Consider the following 21,845-nt stretch of genomic DNA (forward strand, 5'->3'; position numbering starts at 1 on the left):
ATATATAATTTCAATAAAAATAATTATATATAAAACGTTTACTCACAACTTGTGCATTGGGAGAGTGGAGGAGCTCGTGCTTGTCCAGCTGCTCCCGGGTTGGGAAGGGCGCTGCGCAGTGGATACAGGACAGCGTGCCTTCCCGGCTGCCCTCGTCCTCTTTTGGGATACTTCCCAGGGGAACTGCAACAAAAAAAAAAGTTGTATAATTTCTCAAATAATTACAAACTGTATACCAAATATGAAAAGTTAAAAAAAAAAAAAAATTAAAAGTACGAACAGAACTTTAACTGCGTCTTCGATAAGCAGCCTATGTTCAGAGATTCCATCCTTGTTTCTAATTTTTTCAGGAAACCGACACTTATGATAGTTCATCAAGAGAGTCTTAAGTGCTAACGGTTCGGCCTAAATTCATCAGGGGAACTGTGGAGACATTTTACAAGTAGAATATTAAATCTATGAACAACTACTTCCTCATTAGATTTTAAAAAACTTTCTTATATAAAATATAGGATATACGTTTGAACAGGTAAATAGGTTTAAATATTTAGGTTCTATGGTAACTAGAAAAAAAGAAATTCATAAGGAAATAAAAGCGAGGTTGAAGGCGGGAAATGCTTGTTATTTTACTATTTCGAAACTGCTTAGCTCGTGCCTTCTATCCAAAAACATAAAAATTAGAATTTACAAAACTATTTTCCATCCCACTGTTCATTATGCGAGACGTGGTCTCTTACACTAAGGGATGAACAGCGCCTTAAGGTTTTCGAAAATAAAGTATTACTTAAAATATTCGGACCGAAAAAGGATGAATTAACGGAAGAATTTAGATGTCTACACAACACTGAATTAAGGGGACTACACCCCATCTTATGCGGCGCATAAGATGGGCGTGTAAGGTTGTAGGGCTTAGTAAAGAGCGTATCCCTAAAATGTTAATAACACTAAACCAACGGGTTAACGTCCGAGGGGTAAACCGAAACGTAAATGGGAGGATTGCGTTAAAACTGATTTAGTAGAATTGGGTTTCGAGGGGCATCACTAGATGGATATGGATTCATAAATGAAACGGTTTCATTCTGGTCGATGTTATCCGTGTATAAGCACTTCACACTATGAAGTGCCCAACGATATGTAGAGGATGTTTTTAATAATTGCCAAATATATTTTTATAATTCTTGTTCATTTATATTTTTTTAATGTAAACCTTAATTATAGTTGTTTGTATCTTTTTTAGCCCTGATGAAGCCCTCCAATGTGGGCCGAGATGTTGGATCGTATTAAATAGTTTAATTGATATTTGAGCTTTGAGCACCCGGATCTTCCTTTTATATATTTCTTTATTATTTTTATTACTAAATTTTATTTATTATTAATTTTTTTTATTATTTTGTCCTATGTATAGGTTATGAATGAAGAGCTCTAATACCTGTTGAACTTGAGGCCGTTTGTATTAATATTCATTAATAAAAAAATTCCATTGCACTGAAAACCAATTAATACAACATTAATACAATTGCAAAATACTACTGAGATTGATGAAGATAACCTACCATTATCGGTTGTAAATAACACGAAGAGGAGAGGACAAGGGGATAGGCTAGAATTAAGGTGCTAACGAAGACAGGGAGGTCTAATTATGGCAGAGGGGGGCGTTGTGACTTAGTACCTTAGGTCTTAAAGATCTATTCGTCTTTATTATTTATCCCCTCTTCTTTATTATTTATTCCCTCTTCTTTATTTTCTCCTTTTTTTTTTTTTTAAATCGGTAAGCCGACTCCTCGTTAACTCCTAAACAAGCTTATAGCCGATTCATCACCGAACCTGACTCAACAGATTGCTTCCAGCGACAAATTACATTAATTATTTATCGTTATTTTTTACTAGAAATATATAATTAATGAGCGGAATAATAAAAAAAAAATAAAAAATTTAATATAGTGATATAATTTGTAGAATTAAAAAGAATTTAAATCCATGGATTTCTCGAAAATATAGATAACGAACGAGCCAACTTTTCGACAATTTAGGAATCAAAATGTCTATTAATTAAATATCAACTGTAACAGCTACTGTCATAGTGTAAATTCTGTGAAAGATGGCGTAGCAAAAGGATTTACTGTCGTAGCATTAGGCTCTCACGTTATAATTAACTTTAAACTTTTAATTGGAATCCACACACAAGACTGAAACGACAAGAAACTGCTCGTAGATTCCGATTGCTACAACACTTACTTGACAAACGCTCTAAACTTCCCATTCAATACAAAAAATTAGTATACACTACAATAATCAGACCAATTTGGACATATGGAATTGAGCTCTGGGGCTCCACCAAACCATCAAATTCTTCCCGCATCCAATCGTTACAATCCAAAATCCTACGTAAAATCCTTGATGCTCCTTATTACGTCACTAATAAGCTCATAACATCCCATTCGTTGCAAATTTGACCCAAAACAGATATGCGTCTTTTTATTCCAAACTCCTTAACCATCCTAACCCATTAATTTTTAATCTTTCATCCTCAACAATCCCTGATAATCCTCTGAGGCGTCTGAAAAGAAGATGGCCACAGGACCTTCTAATTTAAATTAATGTTTGAAGTACCACCAATGGGTGGTTCCTTCCCAAGATTTTCAAATGTATATGAAACATACTACATATTTATCTATTGTATTATTTTGTACAGTTGTAAATTACAATAAATAAATTTAAAAAAAAAAATTTCATTTGGGAATCCATATCATCATAACTACGAACAACACTAGAAAACTTGATAAAACATAATTTTAATTAGAGTAAATTTTCTAAAATATGAGCCCTAATAGAGCTGTCTACTTTCAATAGTTTCCGAGATATACTTTTTTTAGAAAGCAACATATAAAAAATGTACTGAAATATTAGTAGTTAGTGAATTTATTTTGGGAAATATCTCAGGAATCATTAGACGTACAGATGTCCATTAGTACTTATATTAAAGCTAGTTTAATGGACTATAAAGTTGTTTATTACGTTCATCTTTCTAGAAGTAGTAGTTTTCATGATATCTACCAAAATTAACAAAATGTTTATTTCTAACTGTTTGTACAATAATTTTTATTAATAAAACACTTTATCTCAGTAACTATTAGACGTAAATATGTCCACCAGCTCTCAAATTAAAGCGAATTTAACATACTATAAAGCAATTAATGATACTTATCTTCATAGAGGTTTTCATGATATTTGCCAAACTAAATTGGTTTCTAGTTCTTTGGAGAAAATTTCATATGCAAATAATAAAAACTGCTATTACTATGAAGATAAATGTAATAAACTACTCTGCAGTAGATTTAACTATCTTTAATTTGAGTGGTAGCAGACATCCTTAAATAATTAAAATAATTTTTAATTTTCAAACTATTAGAAAAAAAAATTAAATCTGTACCACTATATTAAGGGTTAGCAGCGCATTACTTTCTAAGGAAGCACTGTTACTAAACCAACGGGTGTGCAAGGAGGTGACTTGGTCAGAATCGTGCTCGGCCGCCAGATTATTACCCAATTAAGGGTACCCACTTCATGAAGCTGGGTCAATCCCGAACCCACAGGGCTGACTCAACTCGGGTCTTTGGGTTTAGTAGTCCAATGCCTTATCAATGAGCTGCTCACTCCCACAGATTATATTATTAATTAGTTAAATTTTATTATCTTTCTATATTTGAAACATACAATAAGTATTGTTCTTATTTTTTATTTATATTTGTTTGTTATTTTACCTATTAAGCCCCCCCCCCCCATCTGTATGTACTTAATCTATAACAGTGGTTTTATAAATAAAATAAATTATCGAACTAAAAAGCCAGAAGATGCAATATATTTGACGATATATGGAGTTATTTAAAGCTTCCATGGCGTTTATCATCAATTAACAGACTTATGACCATAAAATTTATATATATATTTGCTGCACTTAAAATTAAAAAAAAAAAAAAGTTAAAATTAAGAAATAAATATAATCAGTAAATATTACTTTTAATTAACACTATTTAATCTTAGTACTAGTTATTAAAAGTACATGAAGTTTAAAAACCAAAAATAATCTAAATGCCAATTTATTATTTTTTTTTTCTCAGGAAGCAACAATAAAGATAAAGACTATTTATTTAGTAGAGCACCGAAAGGAACTTTATTTGATTAAGGAGGAATTGAATCATTGCCAAAAGAAAAAAAAGAATTTCACTCGATGGCTTTTCAATTCCAGCTGCTCCAGGAAATAGTTGTGTCGTATTCCATTTTACTTTTTTACCCTTTGCAGTGATTTGTATTATTATACCATTTACACATTAGACAATAAGTTTTCCGTTAATTAACCATAGATATTTTATTATTATTATTATTATCATTATAGGATAATTTATATATAAGCTGGGTGACCCAAATATGGCCTAGTGATTAAAAATTATACGAAGATGGGATTTATGAAAAAAATGAGTTATCATCTATTCCTTGATATGGTTTTTAGACCGAGTGACCAATAAGTTGTCAGGTTTTCTTTGAATTATTGTACAGAAGATTTTTTTAATATATTTATATTATATCCAAACTTATCATGGAAACGTATTCTTGATAATCGCCATAAAAGCTTTTGAGTGTGATAGGTACAAATGTTCTATGGGGTGAATTAAATGGACCGGCCTCCTTTTCAATCCAACAGTGATAAACCGTGCCAAGGTTTCATATGCGTGGACCGAAATCGAACCCGAACAATAGCTATAATATTTGAAAGGAGTGTCCCCTTTTATGTATCAAAGGTCGGGGAGGATCGATACCGGACCATCGAAGGTAGCCCCTCCCGACCCCCGGGCACAGATGGCGGAGTGTTATTGATGAAGAGGGAGCCCACAGCCGTACCTTGTAAGGTGGTCCATCTCCATAACAATAGGCCATATGCGACCCTCCCTCCAGCCTCCTGGAGAAGGGTTGACTCCAGTCATGTAGTTTCCTCCGGGCACATATGTCCTTAGCTCTTCCTTGGACAAGATATATAGCTCCGTGGCCACTCATATTGTCGGAGTTTCCGCTTTGTATCCGCTTCCTTACTAAGATTATTATCGATTTATTTTTATCGATGTAAGCTTCTAGTATTTCTAATTATTGTTTTATATGTTGTATGTTATTTTCCACAAATCTAAATTTTTTTCAGAAAAATTAAAAATATGCATGATTAAAGTGATTTCTTAAAATTTTCGAATCAGTAATTTTTATTCCGTTGCGACGATATTATTTGTAACTACCAGCCGACATCCCAATGAACAGATCTTTATTTTTTTTTTAATGAAATTTTAATTGCTTTAATACCTTAAATAGAAGAAATATCGCAAAATTTACAATATTAATGTTTCCTTGTAAAAAATAAAATAAAATAATATAAGCAAATCTCCAAAACTTCAAAAAATATATAAAATTATATATCACTGTCTATTTTAATGGATTATAAAGAAATTAATTTAGCTATACAATTGGACCAAACTTCACTTAAAATTTATAGTTCATATACTAACGAAAAGAATATTTCAAATTTGCTCGACATTAGTTTACATTTAACAAACTTATTATAATTATAATACAGTATGCAATTTGATAATTATTTCCTTATTTTCTCTTTAAAATAATTAGTAATTTTTTTTTTTTTTTAAACCATATAATGATTCTTCTAAGTCTATTTCTCCATGAAAATCGTTTTCTATTTATATCAGTGATATACTGATAAACTTATACTGAAACATGTACAATATTTACCATATTGTTTTGGGATACCTAATTACATAATTACCTTGGATACATAATTATATAATATATATATTATTGAATTAGAATAAAATTCACGTAATATTGAATAGAATAAAGTCCATATCTTTGAGTAACATGAAATACATATCATTCATTTTTATTAATGTTTATACTTCATTAATACATATAAAGATGGTTAGTTCGTTGGTGTTTATATCTACGAGTTGTAGTTTTAGTGTAATTCCCTGTTTCTTTGTTATTAGAGGGTTTAATGAGTTGGGGCATGACTGAAAAAAATATCTGTTACTATTTACTTTTCATTTACTATTTACAACCTTTAATTTTTCTTATTATATCTTACTTTTCATTTTATACCCCTGTTATTTTACACTTATGTTTTTTTCTTTTTTTCCTTTTTGTAACTATAGTGTTTGTATCTTTTTTAGCCCTGACGAAGCCCTGCAACGTGGGGCGAAACGTTGGCTCAATAAAATAGTATAATTATCTACTATTTGAGTTCTTTTTAACCGCACCCGGACCATATTCCTTTCATCTATACACACGGTCAATCAATAATCTCCCAGACTGAGAGAAATGATATGTCAGATTATATATTTAATTCTGTGGGCATTTTAGATAATCTAGTGTAATATGGAGAGTTATTAACAATTCTGAGGCGTTTGTTTTGTAATACTTATTTTTTTATATAGGTTGAACTAGTAAAGCTCCATATGGGGCAGGCGTAAGTTAAGGTGTGTTTAAGTACCGCATTATATAGTATCAAGTAATTGGATAATCTTGATTTTTATCAAAGTATGGATACATGTGATATAAAATTGTCGTTCCATTTTCTAATTTCGAATTTATGTGGTGGTTAAATAATAGTTTGCTGCCTAAGTGACTTTTAAGTACTTAACTACCTGGCTAGGGTGTTACTTAAATGTACGGTCGATGGAAGTATAGGCCGACGTTTCGGAAGATGTTAAATGCTATTTCAGTTGTACAGAGCGATGATTTTAACTTGTACATCTTACTTTAAGATACGTATGGAACAGCCTGGGATTATTGAGTTCTGGGAGAGTTGGGATATCCAAGGCACGCATCTATGTCACCCAGCGGCGCGCATTTTAATAGAGATAAGGTAAATTGGTTAGGGAGTGGGGGGAGGGAGATGGGCGAGGAAATGAAGACGAAGAGGGAAATGGATAAAGTTGTGTAAGCGGAGAGTACAGCGGGGGGTGTGTCCCGCCGCCATTTTGTGCCCCGCCCACCGCAGCTCACCTGGACTGCGCACGGCAGGTGAGAACCTGGCCGGTCGGCCAATCAGGTGAGTGTGGGAGTGGCCCACCTACTATCGAGCCTCCCCTCCTTCCTGTCTCCTCGACCAATAGAAATCTATTCTATCTTATCCTATCGACTAGTCTGCTGGTTCTCTAAATGTCACCCTGCTTGCTGGAATAAAAAAGTAAAAAAAAATAATACAAGAATACATTTCCTAGAAAAAAAAGGAAAAATACTCTCCTGTTGCTGACATATGTGTATCCAATCTAAACACCACTTGTTCCTTCAATATTATTTTATTTATTTTTATCACTGATAAAAATAAATCAAATTTAAAAATAAAATAGTTCTGACTTATTTAAGATACGCGAAAATAAATAAATATATAAAATTTTAATCATGAGAAGGTTGGATATAATTTGAAGAGTTAAAAGGCGGCGAAAGGCTGACTGAGGAATGTGGGAAGAAGAAATCAATAATGAGTGATGGGGCTGTTAACCTTGCCTTGGGGGACCCCGCTACATCTGCTCTTTGCTCTGAAACAAATATCCTTGGCTGAGGCTATGCCACCCCACTCCTCGCCCCCCCCAATCCATCCTGTCGGCAATAGGTTATAACCAGCTCAAATCGGATGTCTTGAATAGTTAATATATCAAAATAACGTAGGGGAAAAAATTGATTTTTGAAATACAAATAAAATAAAAAATAATTTATATATAATATTTCCAATTTGCTTGAGAATAGTATTGATTATTTAAATAAATTAATTGGTGTCCATGTTAAGTCTCAACACTCTTTATTATATCATCAAAAGTCCAACGTTTCGGCCAATTCTGCCATCCTCACAAGTATTTAAAAACCTATTGCAGGATATTCTGTTCAGGTCATTAATCACAAGTTAAATTACTCTATTACTCTAAATATTAATAAGATTGCCTATGTCTAGTTACCCATTTTGTCACAATTTAAAATTAAATTTTAAAACTTTTTAATATAGATCAGCTTAACCCTGTCAACTATATTTGAACAATTGTGTTAAGTTGATTTTATATTTATATTTATAATGCTTTATATTTATATTTATAATTAAAAATTTATATTTAAGATTGTCCTCGAGGATGGCTGAATTGGCCGAAACGTTGGATTATTGAGACCTAACATGGATATTAATTGATTTATTTAAACAATAAAAAATAATCTTCAAAGTAATAGTATGCACTATTTTCTAAGAGTCGTTTATTCTTCTATTAAAAAAACTTGGAAAATTAAATATTCTGGGTTTTCTGTGCTAGAAGGTTTCGAAGCTTTTATTTTATTAAGATGTTGAGGTTAAAAAACTTTCATAACTCTTAGCTGCAATTCCAACTATCTAACATGAAAGACAGAATAAATAAAATGTATAAGCTAAGTGTAATATATAGGCTAGAATATGGAAAAATATATGTTGGAGAGACATCCAAAAAGCTGGAAATCAGGATTAATCAACATATCATTAACTGCAAATATGGTAAGAATTTTTTTTAGAGAAGAACAGTTTGGCTAACCATAACACAACTCTAAATCATAAATTTAACTTCAAAAACCCCACCATAACAGACATGATAAAAAACACAAAAAGCAGAAGGATCTTGGAAGCTATTAAAAACATGGACAATATTGTAAACTATAAAGCAGATACAAAAAACTTAATAAAAAGATTGAACATATAAATAGAGATAAAATGAATCAGGAAAACATTTAGAAATAAAATTATTCAATTCAAAACCATAATTTTCAACTTAAATAGCAAAATTAATTAAATATAGACATAACAATAAGGAGGTATTAAAAAAAAAAAACACACACAGGCAAATTGATATGTCCAAAGAGATATCAATTGCATACGTAGTGAAAGACATTGTTTAAATAATATTTCGATTTTTTTTTTCATGCAGACGAATACGTGTAAATTTTCAATCAAGTCCATCATTGCTAAGTATAACGCCAGTCAAGAAAAAAATTATTAGGAATAAATTATACAAAAAATTAAACCCATGCTACAGGAAAATGGAGAGGTAACCACACAATTCCATTCTAACCACATGGAATGCATAAGGAAATCGTGGAATTCTTAAGTGTAAATCTTTTCCTGGAATAGTATTTTAATACTTCTTTAATTTAATTTTTGTCATAATATTCACTAAGGGTATTTATGGTGTTATGTTTAATGTAAAAAGTTTTATCATGCTAAATGTTATAACTAAAGACAATGAGCAGTTTCTAGCGAATTTTCTAGCCGTCTTGTTTTGTAACTTTTCCTTCCAAAACCAACCAAATTTTTTCCCATTATTTTGTTAGAGTTTAAATACGCCTAAAACAAAAACGACAAAAACCAAACACGAACTAAAAGCAACTAACCAATCAAAGGACGTCATGCATATTTACCAAACCCATTAACAGACTATCAACCATGTTAAATATTATATTAAGGTATATAGATAGTTGATATTATAGATATTATAGTATATAGATATATAGATAGTTAATATTATATAGATAGTTGATCGTAGATTCATGATTGGAGAAGTTTGTCGGGGGTGCGGTTATCAATCAATTAAAATTTCAATCTTTTATCATTTATGATTTAATTCAATATTTTGTAGGATTCTAAATTTATTTGTATACTATTCCTTTTCAATTGTATGCTGCTCTAAATGTTGTTGTTATCTCTTTTGTTCTATAGTCCTGATGAAGACCTGAAACTCAGGTCGAAATGTCGGCATAAAATAAATATGGTTTTGTTTATTTATGTTGTTCTTTGCTGACCGCACCCCCTGACAAACTTAATAAATATTATATTGTTTTAACATGGTAAAAGAAGGAAATATTTCTCCATTTAACACACTTTAATACGTTTAACTAAATATCACAAATAACCCCATTATACAATACTTGTTTCTTTTTAATAATACAGCAGAAAACTATTATTTAAAAATAATAAAAATAAGTTTATCAAGTGTACATTTAAAATCTCCTATGATTCTGGACCATCTGTAAAAGTAGGTGGGTCGGTAAAGACTCGGCGGGAGTGGCCAGGGGTCGAAGGTAGTTAGTCATCCATATCTCGGGTTATCTCAGGCTCGTTAGTCGGCCGGCAAAGGCAGTCAGATAAACTGGAGATAGAAAAAATGTCAAGCTCTATCGGCAGACAAGAGATCTCTCTGTGCCCTCAGCCCGCGGTTAATGAGTCTTCCATGTCTTCCTGGCGGGAGGTGGAGGTGAAGAACTCAAGGGTATCCCGAACGGGAGAAGAATGGTATCAGTGTCGCTGGGGGGAGATGTTATCTAGAGTAATTATGGAAGTAATCACTTTCTTAATCCGAGGCAAAGAACACAGACAGTAAGTTATTTATTTCAATTTAGGACTTAATTGTAAAATGCAACAAGTAAACGTCACTATAATAGCGTCACATCTGCCAAATAAAAAACTTAGGCTTCATTTTGAAATTAACGTGTATGAAAAATATAACCATAAACAGGGTTCAATGTTAAGGCATTGTGCTACTAACTCCAAGGATCCGGCTGTGGCAGAGAATTATGTTCTGTTTCACTGTAGCCGTGAGTCAGTCCTGTGGGTTCGGGAGTCCTCCAGGGACTACGCAGCTTAATTAAATAACGTTAATTGAGTAAATCTGACCAAATCATCTCCTTTTGCAAGATATGCCGCTATTATAGTGACCTTTACTTACTGTATTTTAACAATAAGTTGTAAATTGAAATAAATAAATAAAATCCTTTTATAGTCTTCACTATTTACCTCAGATTAAGAAAAAGGAAGAGATTATATCCTTTATTACTCTAGATAACATCTCCCAACAACAACTAAAGCAGCGATGTTTGACGATGTCAACTTGACACATGATAATACCTTGTGAAGAAACAATCAAATGATAGAATTTTGATCACTATTTTAATGAAATTTCCTATGGCCATATTTGCAGACGCCTAAGAGGACATCTACATCTTAAAAATAGTTTGGGATAAATCTCTACGAACTGGTCGATCTGTATAGACTATACTGTATAAGCAAGATTTTTATGCATTATAGTGATTAAAGATCACAAAGTCCTGACAGAGCAGTTATAGAAAAATAGATTTATATTGGAAGAAGATAGTCCAGGTGGCGGTCAATAGAGGTATCAAAATAGTAAAAGAAAAATGGCTCCAATGAAGCTCTACAAAGTGGGGCGAAACGTTGAAACAATAAATAGTTTTCTTTTACTACTTTGATACCTTTATCTTCTTCCAATCCAAAAATAGATAAAGAAAGATAAGTGGCGCCAAAGAGTTCTTTAATATCTAAAAAAGTATATGTTAGAAAATAAAAACAATGGTGATTAGTATATATATAACTTTAATAATATTAAACTCAAATAGTAACAATTTGTCTATAAAAATATACAATAATATTTTATATTTATGCTTACATAAATGACATTAAATACATGAATTTCTTATTTTTTGATTAAAAAAAATATAACTGATAATAATAATAAAATGATTAAACATGATAAAGTCCAAATAGGTCAGTTATAGAGAAATAGATTAACACAGATAAATGGCGCCTAAATGTTCTTATGTATATGTAAAGAAAAAATATATATGCTAAAAGAAGGAAAACAGGAAAAAAGGTATATAATATTATATAATAATTTACTTATGTGTTGGTTAAGAATTAATTATATTTTATATAACTGTAATTGTAGTTAGTTATGAATGTAATAATTAAATAATTTATGTAACATATACAATAAATGATTTATTGCCAACTTATGAAATTACTAGTTAATTTAGAGAAAAAAATAATCATTAGCCGTTAGTATGGTTAATTTGAACCATATAAACTCTTCATTTGGATTCCAAGCTTTTATCGAGTGGAAATTTGGAATTGTTTATTTATTTTAACATCTTGAACGAACTTATAGTTTATAATGTTATATAAAAAAAAAAAAAAAAGTAACACCTAACTGTAAAGGAAAAAGGTGCCAAATATAATAGCTTAGTCCAGACATAGCTGAGAGTGTAACAGGTCCATTTTCGAGTTTTTTTCTACCTCTGTGTTCTGGTTATCTCTATGGGCGGTGCTTATAAAAAAGGACTCAGAAGAAAAAACCTTCCCAATTAGACTGAGAGTAGAAAAGACAGATATTATTTCTCTCTTATCATCGAAACACCGATAACATATTTTTTTATTTATTTCTAATTTTTTTATCTTAAAAATTAATTTTTTATTTAAAACTCAAAGCCTTCGAAACTAAATACAATTACTAGTCAAAATTGGTGAGTCTGCCAAGTACAGGTAGGAGGAATGCAAAATGGCGCCTGTTTAAAAATTAATTTTTTATTTATTTCTATTTTTTTTTTCTTAAAAATAAAGTTTTCATTTATTTATATAATATAGTTGTTCTGAAATTTATTTTGTACTTATATAAAAATTATTTTAATTTTATACATTGGCAAGTAGTGGTCTTGCCTATAATTTAGGATTACTTACAACACGTTTAAATAAGTAAATAAATCTATATTAGAGTTTGAAAACTTCATACATCACAATTCTAAATGTGCTATATTTTGATTTTTTTTTTTTAGGGGGGGAGGGTAAATCATTGAGTAGCCGTGTGTAATATATAAATAGAAGATGGTCCAGGTGCAGTCAAAATAATTCAAATAGTAAATAAACTATTTATTACGAGCAAACGTTTCGCCCCTTTTGCAGGGCTTCCTCAGGACTAAAAATGATACAAACACTAAAATAATGTAACAAAGTAAGAGAATTGATAATAAAAATTTAAAAAATACTTTGATGTGGCTGAATATGATTTTAAAATTGGTGAAACTGTCAGTTTTCAACACAAAATAAGGCCATGGAAAAGATAGGAAGGGAGTAGGGGTTATTACCCGCACTTAACTTTACTGAAATAAAATCGTATATGAATAAAATTTTGTAAAATGTTTTTATTAGGGTTATTCATGATGTGTTAAACGTAAAATGATTTACTATGTTAAATATTATGAGTATAGTGAGCAGTCCTATTCACAGTCATGTTAAATGCATGAGAGCTCCTTGCGGATTTTCTGAGCAACTTGTTTAGTAACCTTTCCTTCGAAAACTTCTTGTTACTGTTTACTTATAAGTTGTTGTTTATTAGGACTAATGACGCAAAACTTAACAGTCATCATCGCTCATAAAAACCTCTAAATTTTAGGAAAAAGTGGTAGTTATATGAAAATTGTTTATTGAGTATCTTGTTTAAAAACGTCCAAAGCAATACTAACACAAACTACGAGCAAGTAACATAACCCCAAATGAGAACTAACAAAACGTTGACAAACTCAGCAGGTCTGTTGCGTGACGTCATTCTCCATTTAACAAACCTAGTAACAGACTCTCAACCATGTTATATCTTATATCGTTTTAACATGAAAAAATAAGGAAATATTTCTACATTTAACACAATTTTTTCAATTTAAAATATTAAACTAAAGATCATGAAGAATGAATTAATAGCAGAGATACCGTAATGTGATTTTCTCAAAGTACAATGTTCTCAATGTAAGTTTTCGTCAACGAATGAAAGCAAATTTCAAATCTCTTTGTTCATTCCGTATATTTTCTCCCACAACAAAAGCAATGATGAAGATCTACAAAGTGGGTCGAAACGTCGGAAATCTATAAATAGTTGAAAAACTATTTTAGTTCTTTTTGACTTAAGAAGATCTTTTTTAAATTATCGTACGGACATTACTCATTTCAAAGCTACTTTAAGCCTTAGCAAATTCAAATTATATTCTTAAATACCTTTATAGCCGACTCGCTAAATATGTATCGACTGAGACGCTATAGGGAAGATGGAAGCCGACAGAAGATAGAAGAGTGAAGCGGTCCTTATAAACTATTTTACCTAATTGCTCACAATTGCTGTTTGCCCTCAAACGGTTTGATGAATTCTATTACAGTGTTCTCCTCGTCTATCTGGGAAATTGTTTAGTCCCTCGCACTAGTATCATTCAACTCTTTGATTATATTTTGTCCTCGTCTATCATATCTATGGAAGGCGGGTAAAGTAATATAAGTCATAAAAATATATTGAATGCGATGTGGTTCTTCCAACAATACATTTTAGTCCAAGAAGAGAGAGAAAAAAATTATATCACCCCATTTTTTATTACTTTTATGAAAAGTATATATAATTACTAGTTAAAATGATTCTGCCAAGTATAGTTAGAAGGAATAAAAAATGGCAGGTTTCAAAACGTTAAAAAAAAAATTTTTCATTCGGAACTCCATATCTTCGAAACTACCCAAAACACTAGAAAACCGAATATTATGTACAGAAGAAACAAATTGCTAAAATATGATGGATAGAAGATGAACGTTATCAACTATATCATATTAGATTAATTTGGGCTCTGATAGGCATCTATACGTCTTATAGTTTTTCTAAAACCATACTTTCAGTAAAAGTTTAAATTTCGAAGTTCTACTGTCTTTAAACTCTTCGACCGTATCCAGCCCAGAGTACTTATAAAGATATAATTTTAAGTGAATTTGTAAAAAAATCAAGCTTTTAATAAAATCTTAAACAAATAATTAAAATAAAATATATAAAACAAATACTTTAAATATAAAAGTACAACTGACATAATAGGAGATAGTCTCGCTCCCATTGAATAAGGTCGTTCCAGTTTTTGCAAGCTGATATAAATATCTTACGATACGATGACCTATATTTGGTATTAAATCAAGGCCATTTAAATATTAGGTTGTATGACCCATATTTTAAATACAAAAATATAACCAAGGTATATTAATTAGAAATCCCAAAGGATCCTCAGGATTTTCAGTGATTTAATTTTTTTTAGTTTTTTTAGCAGACAAAAAAATATGAAACATAGTATATAAGAGATATATTTCATAGAAAATGTTTTTAAAATTTTGTTATATCTAAGTTAAGAGGAATAAAAAATGGTGGCTGAATTATAATGTTAAAAAAAATATGTTTTCGTTCGGAACTTCATATCTTTAAAATTATCAACAATACTAGAAAACCTAATAGAATATCAATTTTAAGTAAAGTAAATTTGCTAAACTACGAACATTAATAGAAATATTTACGCTAAATAGTTCTCGAGATATAGCTTTTTAAAAAAGCAACATTTCTTAAAAAATCAGTAGTCAGTAAACTTATTTTGGGAAATCTATATCTCAGGAACTATTTGACGTGTAGATATCAGTTAATACTCAAATTAAAGCTGGTTTAATGAGATATAAATTAGTTTATTACGTTCATTTTCGTAGGAGTAGTAGTTTTCATGATATTTGGAAAAATATATTCATAAAATATTGATTTCTAGTTGTTCGGACAAATTTTAAGATTTATGAAAAAAAACTAGTTCAACTAGTAGTTTATGAAACTTATCATTGAGGGGTAGTAGTTTTCATAATATTGATTTCTAGTAGTTCGGAAAAAAATTTTTTATTTATTAAAACATATCTCAGGAACCATTATACATACATATGCATACAAATAAAATTTTGTTTGAACAACTAGAAACCAATTTAGTTTAACAAATATCATGAAAACTACTACTCCTACGAAGATAAGTTTCATTTATCACTTTATGATACGTACAATAAGCTTTAATTTGAGTGTTAGCAGACATTTGTACCTCAAATAATTACTGAGATATAGTTCTTCATGAATAAAAATTATTGTCCAAACAACTAGAAATCAATATTTTGTTCATTTATTTTGGAAAATATCATGAAAACTACTATTCCTACGAACATAAACGTAATAAATGACTTTATAGTAGATTCAGCTAGCTTTAATTTGAGTGCTAATAGACATCAAGTTCCTGTCACATCATTTCCCAAAATAAATTCACCAACTACTAATTTTTCAGTATATTTTTTAATTAAATTTTGCTTTCTAAAAACTATTTAATGTAACCTAGTAGAGCTGTTAGAAAACTGTGAGAAAATTTTCTTCTATTTAAATGACGTTCTATTAGGTTTTCTAAGGTTGTCGGTAGTTTTAAAGATATGAATTCCGAATGCTACAGTATCCTTTAATAATACCCCACTTATTCCTGTCGAACAGATCCGTTACTTAGGACTAAATCTGGACAAACGACAGACATGGAATCCTCATACAAAACTAAAAAGACAATAAACTGCTCGTCGATTCCGATTATTACAACATTTACTAGACAAACAGTCTAAACTTCCAATCCATTACAAAAGACTGATCTATATGACTATATAAGGCCTATATGGACATACGGAGTTGAGCTTTGGGGCTCCACTAAACCATCAAATTCCTCCAGAATCCAATCTTTACAGTCCAAAATCCTTAATGCTCCTTACTTTGTCACAAATCAAATCATCCACCAGGACCTCAATTTTCCATATGCTGCCGATTTGGCCAGAACCAGATATCGTTCCTTCCATAACAAACTTTTCAACCACCCAAATCCACTTGTTTCTAACCTGGGCCTCGAGATCTCTAGAAATGTTATTGGAGTTCTATCAGTGGGTAGATTCTCCACATGTTTGTATCATGTCACTACAGCAAATTTACTTGTTGTATATATGTGTATACAGTTGTAAATAACAATAAATAAATTATTAAAAAAAAAAATAAAAAGAATTCCGAATGAAAAATTAGTTTCTTTTTTATGTTTTGAAATATCCCCCATTTTGACTCATCAAGTTTGATTATTAATCACACACAGTGTGGGGTAGTAGTTTTTATCATATTCCCATACGATATGGATTTTATGTATTTTGTCCGAACAACAAAAAATAAATTTATTTTGGCAAATATCATGAAAACTAATATTCTTTGTAACTCTAATATTGTATAAGTTATATCCCAGTTCCAATAGGGACAAATTTGGACCAGACTCATGATGGGAGAGGATAATGCGGGCACACTATTAATATTGTGAAGGCAGTTGACCAAGCTCACCTCTCCCTGATGGGCAATTGAGGAGTGACGTCAGAGCGGGAGCACGTGTGTACAAACAACACAGCCTAGATTGGTGTCAACAAAGTAGGGACCCTAACCAATTGACCGCTTGACCCCTTCATGGGAACCACCGACCATCATACTTATTAATAGGAGCAAGCAGAATCGTCTATGTCTTACCTAAGGGAGGGGGTATGCCTTCAGTCCGGATAGAACTGACCGAATGGGGCTACTAAGATAATTCTCCATAGAAGTCAGTTACAAGTTACAAGTAACCATAGACTATACAAAAAATCTGAAAAACTAACACTTACTTACTGAGACAATTAGACACAACATAATCAAAATTATGAATAAGTTTAACATCGACAGTTCAGTTCCCTTATCCTAGATTAAAAAATCCATAAGAACGGACTTCATTCAGGACTGGAACAGATGCTGGCAACTTTCTTATAAAGGACGACCTCTTCAAAAATACATACCTAACATAACATCACTTACTTTTCGACTGATACCGATGATACATGCCTATTGACACTGAACAATAATCATTACATTGTATCCCAAACCCTCCAATCCCACATCACCACCCTTGAAGAATAGTGTCAAAATTGGAGGATTAAAATTAATTCCAATAAATCCCACCAAATTACATTTACCCTTCGTCGTAAACCCATGACCTCTTGCCCAATATTATCCTTTAAAAATACCCCACTTATTCCTGTCGAACAAATCCTTTACTTAGGACTACATCTCGACAAACGACTGACATGGAATCCTGATACAAGACCGAAAAGACAGGAAACTGCTCGTCGATTTCGACTATTACAACTTTTACTAGATAAACGGTCTAAACTTCCAATCCATTACAAAAGACTGATCTACATGACTATTATATGGCCTATCTGGACATACGGAGTTGTGCTTTGGGGCTCCACTAAACCATTAAATTCCTCCCAAATCCAATCCTTACAGTCCAAGATCCTTCGTAAAATCCTTAATGCTCCTTACTTTGTCATAAATCAAGTCATCCATCAGGATCTCAATGTTCCATATGTTGCCGATTTAACTAGAACCAGATTTCAATCCTTCCATGATAAACCCTCCTAGGCGTCTGAATTGAAGATATTCTCTATAAATGAGAATATTCTCTGTATATCTGTATCATGCCATTGTATAAATAACATAAAATTTACTTATTGCGTATATTTTTAATAAAGTTGTATCAATAAATGCATTAAAAAAAAAATTTTCCTATTATTTCTCCTCATCATTTTCTAGCCCTCAGGGTCAGTCCGATTATCAATTCAGAATTTGTAACATAAAGATAAAATTAGATTTTGACGGTTACTACGAATTTCGGTTATCGAAAGGAAAGTCAGTTGCGATGAACAAACATTTGCATGCTTGGAGATAATAGATGATTATGTAAATACAATTTTATTCAGATAATACCGAACAGAGTAGATAGCATTCCTGTCATCCAAGTGGAGCTAAATAGGGAACAAGGAAACTGCAACTGCACAACTAAATGCATTTTCTCCCCAATATTTGTTTTATATAAAATAATTGTAAAACAGATTTTTTTTTTAATAACTTATTTATTGTTATTTTGTTTATTAATTTGCTGTAGATGACATAGTGACATGATAGAAACATGTGGAGAATCTACCCATTGATAGAACTCCAATAACGTTTCTAGAGGAGAAGATCTCGAGGCCATCTTATTTTCAGAAGCCTAGGAGGATTATTAGGTAATGAAGGATAAGCCAGGTTACAAATAAGTGGATTTGGGTGGTTGGGAGTTTATCATGGAAGGAATGATATCTGGTTTTGGCCAAATCGGCATATGGGACATTGAGGTCCTGAAGGATGACTTGATTTGTGACAAAATGAGGAGCATTAAAGATTTTACGAAGGATTTTGTACTGTAAGGATTGGATTCGGGAGGAATTTGATGGTTTAGTGGAGCCCCAAAGCTCAACTCTGTATGTCCAGATAGGCCATATAATAGTCATGAAGAACAGTCTTTTGTAATGGATTGGAAGTTTAGACCGTTTGTCTAGTAAAAGTTGTTACAGTCGAAATCGACGAGCAGTTTCCTGTCTTTTCAGTCTTATATGAGGATTCCATGTCAGTCGTTTGTCGAGATGTAGTCCTAAGTAACGGATCTGTTCGACAGGAATAAGTTTACGACGAAGGGTAAATATGATTTGGTGGGATTTATTTAAAACCGATGTTAAAAATAAACTATCAAGAATTTCAAAATTCTCCAGGGACTATTTGCAATCTCCATAGCAACCAGTAAATAAACGAATTTTGTTTTCTTTATTTTGGTTGAAATGACATTATTTGGAGAAAATAAAATTATATAGCTTCATATCTATATATTTTGTAGAAAGGTTTCCAATTTTTTTTAAAATTTATTTTGGCTACAATTTTCGTACTGGATAGTTTTTAAGATACCTAAAATAAAACCTAAACAAAGTTGTGAATTTGAACTTATTTTTTTAATTTTGAAACGTTTTTTTGGATCAATATTAACAATAAGTTAGTGTATATATAATCTTTTCAAATTTCTTGAGAAAGGTATTTATTTTTTGAATAAATCAAATATTACCCATGTTAAGTCTCAACAATCTTAAATATAAATTTAGATCTCACATCCAATTATTTAAAAATGCTATTCTGCCCAGGTCATTAAATACGAATCAAATTACCCTACTATGTCACAATTTCATTAATTTTTAAAAATTTTAGATCAACTTACACTATCAACTATCATATAGTTGGCTTACATAATAGTGTGAAACAACAGTTTCTTGTCACAACTGTGCTACTACCCTGGAGATAAGGATTCAAACAATCAAAACTTGGTCATGTATCGATTCTAAAGATATTTAGGTAAATAATAAAACAGATAAAATGGAAATTAATCGATTTTTAATATACCAGACCAGTAAATATAGAAATAGAAATATTTTTTTCTCTATTTTGGTAAAAATTAACAATATTTGGAAACAAAAAAAAATATTATACAGCTTCGTAAACACGTAACCAATGGGTTAACGTCCGAGGGGAAGCGTAAGTGGGAGGATTGAAAAACTAATCTGGTAGATTTAGGTTTGGTCACTGGACAGATGTGTGTGTAGAGTAAGATTTCTGTTATCTCGAACCTTCGGATTCGCTTTTATTAATATTATTAAACAAGCCAACAAATATCTTAATTATTATTTTTAAAATACAGATTTGCTTTAGAATATTGAAAGGATTGACAAACTTTGAAGTTGTCGTTAATGACTGATAATAAAGGGGACCTGAAGGTACGATGCCGATACTATCAATCATTCTCTGCATACTTTATTCCAGTGATGCCCTTCAAAACCCCAATCTACTAAATCAGTTTTAACGCAATCCTCCCATCTACGTTTCGGCCTAACCTTCAGACTTTTTCAGTGTTTATTAGAATTTTGGGAATTGGCTCGTTAGTAAAGCCTAAAACCTTACATGCCCATCTTATCCGGGTGCAGTTTCTTCAATTCAGCGTTGTTTTTAGCCTTCTATATTCTGCCGTTAATTCATTCTTTTTCGGTCTGAATATTTTACGTAATCATTTATTTTCAAAAACCTTAAGGCACTGTTCATTCTTTAGTTAAGGGGCCACATTTTGGCATCCATAAAGAACAGTTGGAAGGATAATAGTTTTGTAAATTATAACTTTTAAATTACTGGACACGAGTGCTATGTAATTTCGAAATTGAAAAATAACAAGCATTTCTCACATTTAACCACGCTTTTATTTCCTCATAATTAATTCAGAATAATTTAGTAATAAAAGTTTTGAAATAATTTGAATAAAAATACCTGCGTCTTGAAAGAAACAACGCACGACTCAGCGATCAGTTTGGTTCTCAATCTCTTAACTGAAAAGGTATCGACTTATCAAGAAATATGTTCATACGTCAACACGACGTTAGTAAACTTATCGAAAACAATACGAACATAATAAACATGTTGCACAACATTTATTTATGCATTTATTATCTTCCGACCAGGTTCAGACACAGAGAGGAACCCTACTTCGTTATCTACAACAGAGGAAGATGAGGTGATGCAAGAACTTATCTGATAAATGGTGATACAATTAAAACAAAAAATATTATTATAACTAAAAACGACTTCCTTTGATAAGGTAGGGTGACTACAGTGTGAATATATCTCCTGATATCTTTCCGCGAATTGTGTCACTATATCACAATTCTCCAGGGAAAATACCTTAACAGTTCTCATTTATCTAGCTTCTTTATATTCTTCAAATGATTAGCTTCAACAATGAAAAATCCTCAAAGGCAAAAATGTGAAATGGAATCCTGCTAGTGAAACAGTAAGATACCTGGGAATTCACCTAGATCGCCGACTTAATCAACTTAACACTATTGTTGACAGGGTTAAGCTGATCTATATTAAAAAGTTTTAAAAATTAATTAAATTGTGACAAAATGGGTAACTAAACATATGCTTAGGCAAGCTTATTAGCATATCTATAAGTAGATGGTCCCTGAGGATGGCTGGATTGGCCGAAACGTCGGACTTATGAGAAAAATTAAAGGTTTTGAGACTAAAATGGATAGAAATTAATTATTTATTTTTAAAAAAATTTAACAGTCTCAGGAAAGTGTTTAAGATAATAAATTAAATTTATTAGTTTAATTTTTTAATATTTTATTTTTCATTAGTATACACTTCAATAATCAGACCAATTTGGACATATGGAAT

General features: G+C 31.3%; 1 protein-coding gene across 3 annotated transcripts in view; it reads right to left on the reverse strand.

Moving 5' to 3' along the window:
• The window catches only part of LOC106692428 (Zn finger homeodomain 1), a 61,765-nt gene that overhangs the window by 27,655 nt on the left and 12,265 nt on the right, over window positions 1-21,845 (reverse strand). For 2 of the 3 annotated variants that reach the window (XM_014438376.2, XM_014438377.3), the window contains exon 2: window positions 47-183. In XM_014438376.2, the coding sequence (XP_014293862.1) occupies window positions 47-183 (137 nt within the window). Of the gene's footprint in view, window positions 1-46; window positions 184-20,933; window positions 21,115-21,845 lie in introns of those variants that run through there. The other variant, XM_067052121.1, reaches the window with a different exon arrangement.

Source organism: Halyomorpha halys, unplaced genomic scaffold (assembly GCF_000696795.3).
Source record: "Halyomorpha halys isolate HHAL.00 unplaced genomic scaffold, Hhal_1.1 Scaffold56.1, whole genome shotgun sequence".
In the NCBI taxonomy this organism is placed as follows: domain Eukaryota; kingdom Metazoa; phylum Arthropoda; class Insecta; order Hemiptera; family Pentatomidae; genus Halyomorpha; species Halyomorpha halys.